The 12500-nt window shown below is 38.6% G+C and overlaps 2 protein-coding genes across 2 annotated transcripts in view; both read right to left on the bottom strand.

Annotated features, from left to right (window-relative positions):
* LOC125032693 (uncharacterized protein K02A2.6-like) overlaps positions 1–2140 on the bottom strand; it is a 3452-nt gene extending 1312 nt beyond the window's left edge. Inside the window, exons 1-3 of the mRNA XM_047623947.1 lie at positions 1902–2140; positions 1249–1487; positions 1–939 (exon numbers count right to left, since the gene is read on the bottom strand). The exon at positions 1–939 is cut by the window's left edge and continues 1023 nt beyond it. Of these exons, the coding sequence (XP_047479903.1) occupies positions 1–939; positions 1249–1487; positions 1902–2140 (1417 nt within the window). The remainder of the gene's footprint in view (positions 940–1248; positions 1488–1901) is intronic.
* Positions 2141–9512: 7372 nt separating this feature from the next.
* The window catches only part of LOC125032692 (uncharacterized protein K02A2.6-like), a 3452-nt gene continuing 464 nt past the window's right edge, over positions 9513–12500 (bottom strand). The window contains exons 2-4 of the mRNA XM_047623946.1: positions 12073–12311; positions 9802–11763; positions 9513–9535 (exon numbers count right to left, since the gene is read on the bottom strand). Coding sequence (XP_047479902.1) covers positions 9513–9535; positions 9802–11763; positions 12073–12311 — 2224 coding nt within the window. The remainder of the gene's footprint in view (positions 9536–9801; positions 11764–12072; positions 12312–12500) is intronic.

Genomic DNA, 12500 nt, shown 5'->3' with positions numbered 1-12500 from the left:
GGGTTGTGTACAGAGCTTTAACTGACAGCAATCTATGAATCTCGGCCATTAGGTCTGATCGAAACTGAGTTCCGTGATCCGACAAGATTTCTTTTGGGATACCAACCCGAGAGAAAATCTCAACTAAACTCTCTGCGATAGTCACTGTGTCTATGTTCTTCAGACAGACGGCTTCGGGGAAACGCGTAGCATAATCTATCATAGTCAGAATGTATCTGTGTCCGCGGTCGGAGCAAGGTGATATCGGACCGACAAGGTCAATAGCGACACGTGAAAAAGGCTCTGAAATGACGGGAACAGTTTTCATCGGCACCCTCTTAACGCGGCCTTTGTGTGAAACCTTTTGACAGATGTGACACGATCTGCAATAACGCTTGATATCTGCTCCTGCTCCAGGCCAGAAAAACTTAAGGAATATCTTATGGCTAGTTTTCCTGTGTGAAAAGTGGCCAGCTGTCAATGAATCATGAGCAAGATTTAATATTTTACTTCTGTAAATCTCAGGAACAACCAGTTGTTTTCTATCCTTTTCATGATCGAATTTACTATCTAAGCAGATTCTATAGATTAATCCACTAATTACTTCATATTTCACTGTTCTATTCTTAACATGGTCTATTTTTCCAGTCTTTACCTTTTCCCTAATTGACTTTAAAGTAGGACATGTGTTCTGAGCATTAATGACGTCAAGTTTACCGATGTCAAGTTGCGACACTGCGGGACACTTCAGAGGCTTACGTTCATCTGATCGTTCCGTCATTGCACGAGTCTCCACTCTCATAACAGTCTCAAGCGATTTGGAATGGACATCATTACATACCTTAGGCAAATGATTCGGAGAGTTAGGAGAGGGGCAATTATCTCCAGAAGATTCGAAATGATCAAGATCAAGATTGGCAGGAGATTCATCAGGTTTTGATTCAGGCGGGATTTTAACACCTGGAAAAAGTCCAATTAATATATCTGCAAATTTTATAGGCGCTGCTATGGCATTAACCCAGCCAGTAAAGAACTTCGATTTGATAAAACACCTTATTTGAGGAAAATAATTAGAAATTCCCAAGTAATCGTATACCTTTACGAGTTTCCCATATTTATAATTTGATGGAACGAGACTGTCTTTCACAACTATTGTAGAGCAACCAGAATCCAACATTACCTCAGCTCGTTTATTGAAAACATACCCATTATTATCAATTATACACCTGTTTGGTTTTAGTTCCGACTCAAAAACAAAGTTAACTTTACTAGTGCTCGTTTTCTTATAATTTCTAGGATTATCAGGACACTGAGGCCTACTGTGTCCAGTCTTACCACACCCATGGCAAATCGGTACATTATCCTTCGCTACATTAGACTGATTTGGCTGAGAAAACCTCTGCGATCGACCGCGAAAATTATGCGCACTCATGTACCTTTCCGCAGCCTCTGCCATTTCGGTAGCACTATTGTAATCATGTTCTTTTAAGAACACCCTTAAATCAGCACTGCAATTATTAAGAATCTGTTCTCTGACTAAAAAATCGAAAAGTGAATGATAATCTTTTTCAACATTACTTAAGGAAATCCATCTGTCTAAGTACTGCTCCATTCGAACTACCATTTGAATGTAAGATTCTTTCTCCCCACATTTACTCTCCCTGAACAAACGTCTATACATATCGGCATCCACGGAGTAAGCTCTGAGTAAAGCCTCTTTCAACTTCTCATAGTCTTTCACCGTCTCGTCAGGCAACGATACGTACACTTTCAATGCGTGACCTCTCAAAACTGACCCTAAATAAACGTGATAATCTTGTTTATCCCATTTATGTAGAGTAGCTAACCGCTCAAATCTCAGCAAGTAGCTATCTATTTCATCTTGACCATCGTGAAAGGTAGGCAATCTTAAATTATCATACATTTGAAGAGACGTACTCTTACTTTCGGCATTAGAACATGATAACTGGGCCATAGCGAGTTCGTGAGAGCGGCGCTTATCAGCCTCTGCTAATTCTAATTCTAATTTTTTCATCTCTCGTTCAGAAGCTCGCTCCTCGCGTTCCTCTCTTGCTTGCTCATGTTCTAATAATCTTTCTACAGCTTCTGGATTCAAACCGAGAGCCTGAGCTTCTCTCAAAGTATCAGTAACTGACTTCATGTTAATTTCGAACAAACAAAACTAAATGAATAACAATTTAAACAATTAACGCTATTAATAAAATAGCGCAAATAAATAGGAGAACAACTCCAAACGTGACATCCACAGCACAATACAAGGCTGATAATCACAGCTACGAGGCACGAGTATTTAGCAGTCACTCGACCCTTACACGTAACTAAGTACGGGAAGCGAATTACGACTTCCGAACATCGAACTATAGGAAACAGCGAAAACAATTCTCTCATTTACACACGAGAAAATACACTGTCACTATAGTTAACGATAAATATCACTTGCCTCACCTGCACCTCCCTTCTGCGCATGCCCGTGGTTTACAAGCACTCACCAGTATCATCACCACGACAGACAAAGTCATTTCCTTAAAAGATATACAATGAATTAGACTCTTAGATAAGAAACCCCTATTAACGAAGCGAACATATAATCAGCAATGTAACAATCAATGACGACACCATCCTACTCACTGCGCCAGTTGTAAAGGATCTTTTGCTTTCTCTGGTGTATTTCGTCATAGAATCAATCACATCACTTAATTACGTTTTCACTTTCATTAAAAGGGGGTATTAAAATATGTCATAACCATCACCATATATATTTACAAATGTTAAACAACAAGAAAATAGGTATATATCCACGTCCCAGCAAGCGTATCAAACGGCCCAGGTGTCACAGGGCTTGTTCAAGCTTGGCGCTGCTCCGATTAATCTCGGGGGCACGCGAATCACAGTATCGTGGCGCCTGGCGTCAGCAACTTCGTTAAGTACATAAAAAGACTGAAAACAAGAAATTAATGTAAATAAAATGAATAAAAGTACCAACGATATACCACGCTATACGGATCAGCGTACTCAAAAGGTTTTCCTACTTACGAGGCGAGGGTCACAGTGTTCACACGAACAAGTGGTATGGCAAAGTGACCGATTACATGCTAGAGTAAACCCAGGTGAAGCACACCTACGCGCATGCGCATTACAACAAGGGGATACGAGGAAACTTACTATTAAACAAAAATAATACTTGTAGATGTACACTTCACTCTGTATAAATATTTACCAATATTTACAAGTATTTTAAAAATCGGGTTACTATAATCCCGATATAGCGGTTAACAAATAATTTACACAAAAATGGTAAATATGTTATATAATCCCTTTACATAACCAAGCATAAAATCTATTGATTTTGTGTATTTTATATAACATATTTACTAAACACAGCGAACTCAGAATGTCCGCACCTACATTTTCTTTACCTTTTATGTATTGTATTCTATATGAATAACCTTGCAATGCTAGAGCCCATCTCATTAATTTTCCATGTGAATTTCTCATGTTTTTGAGATATATTAAGGGTTGTTGGTCAGTTTCTAGCACAAATTCCTTACCATAGATGTAAGTTTTAAATTTGTTGATAGCCCAAAAACGATTGACAAACATTCCTTTTCAATAGTGGCAAAATTCTTTTCCCTATCGAGTAGCTTTCGGCTAGCATAAGCTATAGGCATCTTTGTTCTGTTCTGTTCCTGAAGCAAGACCGCCCACTACCATTCTCAGAAGCATCACACCGTAAGAAAAAGGTCTTCGAATAGTCAGGAAGACACAGGATTGGTTTATCCGAGAGCTTGGATTTTAACTCTAGAAAGCTAGAACCTTGTTCACTCTTCCAATTCAGTTTATTACTTGAATTCTTCTTCAATAGTTCATTCATAGGAGCACAAATGTTAGCAAATTTTGGTATGAATTTTCTATAGTATGAAATTGTTCCAATGAAAGATCTTAGTCCTTTTTGGTGACTGGCAAAGCATTAACTCAATCGCTCTAATTCGGTCTACGGGTGGTTTAATAACATTCTCTCCGAGAACAACTCCAAGATAATTTATTCTATTGTACCCAAAGAAGCACTTACTTATACCAGCCGTTAGCCATGCAACCGTAATTTATTCAGCAAACATCTCAAATCTGTAAATGATCAAACCAATTAGAATTATGAATTACAATGTTGTCAAAGTAACAATTGTATTTTTCAATCCAAAAATCACTTTTCTCATCAGTCTAACAAATGTTGCACAAGCCGTTTTGAGTCCAAATGGCATCATTACAAATTGCACGAGTCCTCTGTTTGTGGAAAAAGCAGTATATTTCTTAGATTCAAAAGATAGAGGAATCTGCCAGTAGCCTAATTTAAGATCTATCTCGGTAAAATATTTATCATTTACAAAATTACCCAGAGCTTCTTCAGTTGTGGGCATGGGTTTCACAATCAAAAGGTGTAATGTCATTCAAGCTCCTGAAGTCGATACAGAACCTATAAGTTTGATCGCGCTTTCTTACGAGAACGACGGTGAACAATAAGGTGATACAGATGGCTCAATTATGCCTAGCTCAAGCATTTTGTCAACTTCCTTGTTGAAAACATCAATGAGATTATAGGGGTATAGGATAGGGTTTCTTGCAAACGGGGTTAGTGGTCTCAGATTGATTACGTGTTCTATAGACTTAGTATGACCTGGCTTGTCGGTGAAAACACTTACAGCATCCCCTTTTGTCGAAAACTCAAATCACATCCTATATTTAAAGATGCACCATTTGTCAATTCCAGATACATAGTCTCATCTACATTATCACAATCATTTTCATCCATAATGCATACATTAACAATTTTGTTCTTCTCAGGTGGAGTTTCATCACGACGGAAGTATCGCTTCAACATATTTATGTGAAAAAGTTTACTCTTTCCACGCACTTTGATGGTATAATCTACTCCATTATTTTTAACGCCTATGACTGGATAAGGGCCTTTCCATTGCATAATCATTTTATTGTGATCAGTGGGCAAGAGTACAGCACTTCATCATTCACCTCTAACTTGCGATTTCTAGATTTAAGGTCATAATAGCTTTTGTAAGTCTTGCTGCTTATCTCGGCTTGGGAGACAGCCAATTTTGCAGTTTCCTCTAATCTGGATCTTAATTCTGTTTCGTATTGATATGTAGTCTTTACTTCATTATCAATCTCGTCATTAGACCAAAGTTCGTGCAAAATGGTAAGCGGACCTCTAATTGTTCTTCCATAAAGGAGCTCAAATGGAGAAAACTTCAGCGAATCGTTCGGGATTTCCCTGTAAGCAAAAAGAACGGCGGGGAGATATCTATCCCAGTCTCGCAGATGGTCAGAGCACAACTTTTTAATCATTGCTTTCAAGACTCCATTCAAACGTTCAACCGCGCCATTGCAACTCGCATGATACGGGGTTGTGTACAGAGCTTTAACTGACAGCAATCTATGAATCTCGGCCATTAGGTCTGATCGAAACTGAGTTCCGTGATCCGACAGATTTCTTTTGGGATACCAACCCGAGAGAAAATCTCAACTAAACTCTCTGCGATAGTCACTGTGTCTATGTTCTTCAGACAGACGGCTTCGGGGAAACGCGTAGCATAATCTATCATAGTCAGAATGTATCTGTGTCCGCGGTCGGAGCAAGGTGATATCGGACCGACAAGGTCAATAGCGACACGTGAAAAAGGCTCTGAAATGACGGGAACAGTTTTCATCGGCACCCTCTTAACGCGGCCTTTGTGTGAAACCTTTTGACAGATGTGACACGATCTGCAATAACGCTTGATATCTGCTCCTGCTCCAGGCCAGAAAAACTTAAGGAATATCTTATGGCTAGTTTTCCTGTGTGAAAAGTGGCCAGCTGTCAATGAATCATGAGCAAGATTTAATATTTTACTTCTGTAAATCTCAGGAACAACCAGTTGTTTTCTATCCTTTTCATGATCGAATTTACTATCTAAGCAGATTCTATAGATTAATCACTAATTACTTCATATTTCACTGTTCTATTCTTAACATGGTTATTTTTCCAGTCTTTACCTTTTCCCTAATTGACTTTAAAGTAGGACATGTGTTCTGAGCATTAATGACGTCAAGTTTACCGATGTCAAGTTGCGACACTGCGGGACACTTCAGAGGCTTACGTTCATCTGATCGTTCCGTCATTGCACGAGTCTCCACTCTCATAACAGTCTCAAGCGATTTGGAATGGACATCATTACATACCTTAGGCAAATGATTCGGAGAGTTAGGAGAGGGGCAATTATCTCCAGAAGATTCGAAATGATCAAGATCAAGATTGGCAGGAGATTCATCAGGTTTTTGATTCAGGCGGGATTTTATCACCTGGAAAAAGTCCAATTAATATATCTGCAAATTTTATAGGCGCTGCTATGGCATTAACCAGCCAGTAAAGAACTTCGATTTGATAAAAACACCTTATTTGAGGAAAATAATTAGAAATTCCCAAGTAATCGTATACCTTTACGAGTTTCCCATATTTATAATTTGATGGAACGAGACTGTCTTTCACAACTATTGTAGAGCAACCAGAATCCAACATTACCTCAGCTCGTTTATTGAAAAACATACCATTATTATCAATTATACACCTGTTTGGGTTTTAGTTCCGACTCAAAAACAAAGTTAACTTTACTAGTGCTCGTTTTCTTATAATTTCTAGGATTATCAGGACACTGAGGCCTACTGTGTCCAGTCTTACCACACCCATGGCAAATCGGTACATTATCCTTCGCTACATTAGACTGATTTGGCTGAGAAAACCTCTGCGATCGACCGCGAAAATTATGCGCACTCATGTACCTTTCCGCAGCCTCTGCCATTTCGGTTAGCACTTTTGTAATCATGTTCTTTTAAGAACACCCTTAAATCAGCACTGCAATTATTAAGAATCTGTTCTCTGACTAAAAAATCGAAAAGTGAATGATAATCTTTTTCAACATTACTTAAGGAAATCCATCTGTCTAAGTACTGCTCCATTCGAACTACATTTGAATGTAAGATTCTTTCTCCCCACATTTACTCTCCCTGAACAAACGTCTATACATATCGGACATCCACGGAGTAAGCTCTGAGTAAAGCCTCTTTCAACTTCTCATAGTCTTTCACCGTCTCGTCAGGCAACGATACGTACACTTTCAATGCGTGACCTCTCAAAACTGACCCTAAATAAACGTGATAATCTTGTTTATCCCATTTATGTAGAGTAGCTAACCGCTCAAATCTCAGCAAGTAGCTATCTATTTCATCTTGACCATCGTGAAAGGTAGGCAATCTTAAATTATCATACATTTGAAGAGAAGTACTCTTACTTTCGGCATTAGAACATGATAACTGGGCCATAGCGAGTTCGTGAGAGCGGCGCTTATCCGCTCTGCTAATTCTAATTCTTATTTTTCATCTATCGGTCAGAAGCTCGTCCTCGCGTTCCTCTATTGCTTGTCATGTATAATAATCTTTTACAGCTTCTGGATTCAAACCGAGAGCCTGAGCTTCTCTCAAAGTATCAGTAACTGACTTCATGTTAATTTCGAACAAACAAAACTAAATGAATAACAATTTAAACAATTAACGCTATTAATAAAATAGCGCAAATAATAGGAAGTAAAAAACTCCAAACGTGCATCCACAGCACAATACAAGGCTGATAATCACAGCTACGAGGCACGAGTATTTAGCAGTCACTCGACCCTTACACGTAACTAAGTACGGGAAGCGAATTACGACTTCCGAACATCGAACTATAGGAAACAGCGAAAACAATTCTCTCATTTACACACGAGAAAATACACTGTCACTATAGTTAACGATAAATATCACTTGCCTCACCTGCACCTCCCTTCTGCGCATGCCCGTGGTTTACAAGCACTCACCAGTATCATCACCACGACAGACAAAGTCATTTCCTTAAAAGATATACATGATTAGACTCTTAGATAGAAACCCCTATTAACGAAGCGAACATATAATCAGCAATGTAACAATCAATGACGACACCATCCTACTCACTGCGCCAGTTGTAAAGGATCTTTTGCTTTCTCTGGTGTATTTCGTCATAGAATCAATCACATCACTTAATTACGTTTTCACTTTCATTAAAAGGGGGTATTAAAATATGTCATAACCATCACCATATATATTTACAAATGTTAAACAACAAGAAAATAGGTATATATCCACGTCCCAGCAAGCGTATCAAACGGCCCAGGTGTCACAGGGCTTGTTCAAGCTTGGCGCTGCTCCGATTAATCTCGGGGGCACGCGAATCACAGTATCGTGGCGCCTGGCGTCAGCAACTTCGTTAAGTACATAAAAAGACTGAAAACAAGAAATGAATGTAAATAAAATGAATAAAAGTACCAACGATATACCACGCTATACGGATCAGCGTACTCAAAAGGTTTTCCTACTTACGAGGCGAGGGTCACAGTGTTCACACGAACAAGTGGTATGGCAAAGTGACCGATTACATGCTAGAGTAAACCCAGGTGAAGCACACCTACGCGCATGCGCATTACAACAAGGGGATACGAGGAAACTTACTATTAAACAAAAATAATACTTGTAGATGTACACTTCACTCTGTATAAATATTTACCAATATTTACAAGTATTTTAAAAATCGGGTTACTATAATCCCGGTATAGCGGTTAACAAATAATTTACACAAAAATGGTAAATATGTTATATAATCCCTTTACAATGCCCCATAACCAAGCATAAAATCTATTGATTTTGTGTCATTTATATAACATATTTACTAAACACAGCGACTCAGAATGTCCGCACCTACATTTTCTTTACCTTTTATGTATTGTATTCTATATGAATAACCTTGCAATGCTAGAGCCCATCTCATTAATTTTCCATGTGAATTTCTCATGTTTTTGAGATATATTAAGGGTTGTTGGTCAGTTTCTAGCACAAATTCCTTACCATAGATGTAAGTTTTAAATTTGTTGATAGCCCAAACGATTGACAAACATTCCTTTTCAATAGTGGCAAAATTCTTTTCCCTATCGAGTAGCTTTCGGCTAGCATAAGCTATAGGCATCTTTGTTCTGTTCTGTTCCTGAAGCAAGACCGCCCCAATACCATTCTCAGAAGCATCACACCGTAAGAAAAAGGTCTTCGAATAGTCAGGAAGACACAGGATTGGTTTATCCGAGAGCTTGGATTTTAACTCTAGAAAGCTAGAAACTTGTTCACTCTTCCAATTCAGTTTATTACTTGAATTCTTCTTCAATAGTTCATTCATAGGAGCACAAATGTTAGCAAATTTTGGTATGAATTTTCTATAGTATGAAATTGTTCCAATGAAAGATCTTAGCTCCTTTTTGGTGACTGGCAAAGGCATTAACTCAATCGCTCTAATTCGGTCTACGGGTGGTTTAATAACATTCTCTCCGAGAACAACTCCAAGATAATTTATTCTATTGTACCCAAAGAAGCACTTACTTATACCAGCCGTTAAGCCATGCAACCGTAATTTATTCAGCAAACATCTCAAATCCTGTAAATGATCAAACCAATTAGAATTATGAATTACAATGTTGTCAAAGTAACAATTTGTATTTTTCAATCCAAAAATCACTTTTCTCATCAGTCTAACAAATGTTGCACAAGCCGTTTTGAGTCCAAATGGCATCATTACAAATTGCACGAGTCCTCTGTTTGTGGAAAAAGCAGTATATTTCTTAGATTCAAAAGATAGAGGAATCTGCCAGTAGCCTAATTTAAGATCTATCTCGGTAAAATATTTATCATTTACAAAATTACCCAGAGCTTCTTCAGTTGTGGGCATGGGTTCACAATCAAAAGTTGTAATGTCATTCAAGCTCCTGAAGTCGATACAGAACCTATAAGTTTGATCGCGCTTTCTTACGAGAACGACCGGTGAACAATAAGGTGATACAGATGGCTCAATTATGCCTAGCTCAAGCATTTTGTCAACTTCCTTGTTGAAAACATCAATGAGATTATAGGGTATAGGATAGGGTTTCTTGCAAACGGGGTTAGTGGTCTCAAGATTGATTACGTGTTCTATAGACTTAGTATGACCTGGCTTGTCGGTGAAAACACTTACAGCATCCTTTTGTCGAAAACTCAAATCACATCCTATATTTAAAGATGCACCATTTGTCAATTCCAGATACATAGTCTCATCTACATTATCACAATCATTTTCATCCATAATGCATACATTAACAATTTTGTTCTTCTCAGGTGGAGTTTCATCACGACGGAAGTATCGCTTCAACATATTTATGTGAAAAAGTTTACTCTTTCCACGCACTTTGATGGTATAATCTACTCCATTATTTTTAACGCCTATGACTGGATAAGGGCCTTTCCATTGCATAATCATTTTATTGTGATCAGTGGGCAAGAGTACAAGCACTTCATCATTCACCTCTAACTTGCGATTTCTAGATTTAAGGTCATAATAGCTTTTGTAAGTCTTGCTGCTTATCTCGGCTTGGGAGACAGCCAATTTTGCAGTTTCCTCTAATCTGGATCTTAATTCTGTTTCGTATTGATATGTAGTCTTTACTTCATTATCAATCTCGTCATTAGACCAAAGTTCGTGCAAAATGGTAAGCGGACCTCTAATTGTTCTTCCATAAAGGAGCTCAAATGGAGAAAACTTCAGCGAATCGTTCGGGATTTCCCTGTAAGCAAAAAGAACGGCGGGGAGATATCTATCCCAGTCTCGCAGATGGTCAGAGCACAACTTTTTAATCATTGCTTTCAAGACTCCATTCAAACGTTCAACCGCGCCATTGCAACTCGCATGATACGGGGTTGTGTACAGAGCTTTAACTGACAGCAATCTATGAATCTCGGCCATTAGGTCTGATCGAAACTGAGTTCCGTGATCCGACAAGATTTCTTTTGGGATACCAACCCGAGAGAAAATCTCAACTAAACTCTCTGCGATAGTCACTGTGTCTATGTTCTTCAGACAGACGGCTTCGGGGAAACGCGTAGCATAATCTATCATAGTCAGAATGTATCTGTGTCCGCGGTCGGAGCAAGGTGATATCGGACCGACAAGGTCAATAGCGACACGTGAAAAAGGCTCTGAAATGACGGGAACAGTTTTCATCGGCACCCTCTTAACGCGGCCTTTGTGTGAAACCTTTTGACAGATGTGACACGATCTGCAATAACGCTTGATATCTGCTCCTGCTCCAGGCCAGAAAAACTTAAGGAATATCTTATGGCTAGTTTTCCTGTGTGAAAAGTGGCCAGCTGTCAATGAATCATGAGCAAGATTTAATATTTTACTTCTGTAAATCTCAGGAACAACCAGTTGTTTTCTATCCTTTTCATGATCGAATTTACTATCTAAGCAGATTCTATAGATTAATCCACTAATTACTTCATATTTCACTGTTCTATTCTTAACATGGTCTATTTTTCCAGTCTTTACCTTTTCCCTAATTGACTTTAAAGTAGGACATGTGTTCTGAGCATTAATGACGTCAAGTTTACCGATGTCAAGTTGCGACACTGCGGGACACTTCAGAGGCTTACGTTCATCTGATCGTTCCGTCATTGCACGAGTCTCCACTCTCATAACAGTCTCAAGCGATTTGGAATGGACATCATTACATACCTTAGGCAAATGATTCGGAGAGTTAGGAGAGGGGCAATTATCTCCAGAAGATTCGAAATGATCAAGATCAAGATTGGCAGGAGATTCATCAGGTTTTGATTCAGGCGGGATTTTAACACCTGGAAAAAGTCCAATTAATATATCTGCAAATTTTATAGGCGCTGCTATGGCATTAACCCAGCCAGTAAAGAACTTCGATTTGATAAAACACCTTATTTGAGGAAAATAATTAGAAATTCCCAAGTAATCGTATACCTTTACGAGTTTCCCATATTTATAATTTGATGGAACGAGACTGTCTTTCACAACTATTGTAGAGCAACCAGAATCCAACATTACCTCAGCTCGTTTATTGAAAACATATCCATTATCATCAATTATACACCTGTTTGGTTTTAGTTCCGACTCAAAAACAAAGTTAACTTTACTAGTGCTCGTTTTCTTATAATTTCTAGGATTATCAGGACACTGAGGCCTACTGTGTCCAGTCTTACCACACCCATGGCAAATCGGTACATTATCCTTCGCTACATTAGACTGATTTGGCTGAGAAAACCTTTGCGATCGACCGCGAAAATTATGCGCACTCCTGTACCTTTCCGCAGCCTCTGCCATTTCGGTAGCACTATTGTAATCATGTTCTTTTAAGAACACCCTTAAATCAGCACTGCAATTATTAAGAATCTGTTCTCTGACTAAAAAATCGAAAAGTGAATGATAATCTTTTTCAACATTACTTAAGGAAATCCATCTGTCTAAGTACTGCTCCATTCGAACTACCATTTGAATGTAAGATTCTTTCTCCCCACATTTACTCTCCCTGAACAAACGTCTATACATATCGGCATCCACGGAG

This window comes from Penaeus chinensis, chromosome 15, assembly GCF_019202785.1.
Source record: "Penaeus chinensis breed Huanghai No. 1 chromosome 15, ASM1920278v2, whole genome shotgun sequence".
NCBI lineage: Eukaryota > Metazoa > Arthropoda > Malacostraca > Decapoda > Penaeidae > Penaeus > Penaeus chinensis.
This window is presented reverse-complemented; position numbering and strand designations above follow the sequence as displayed.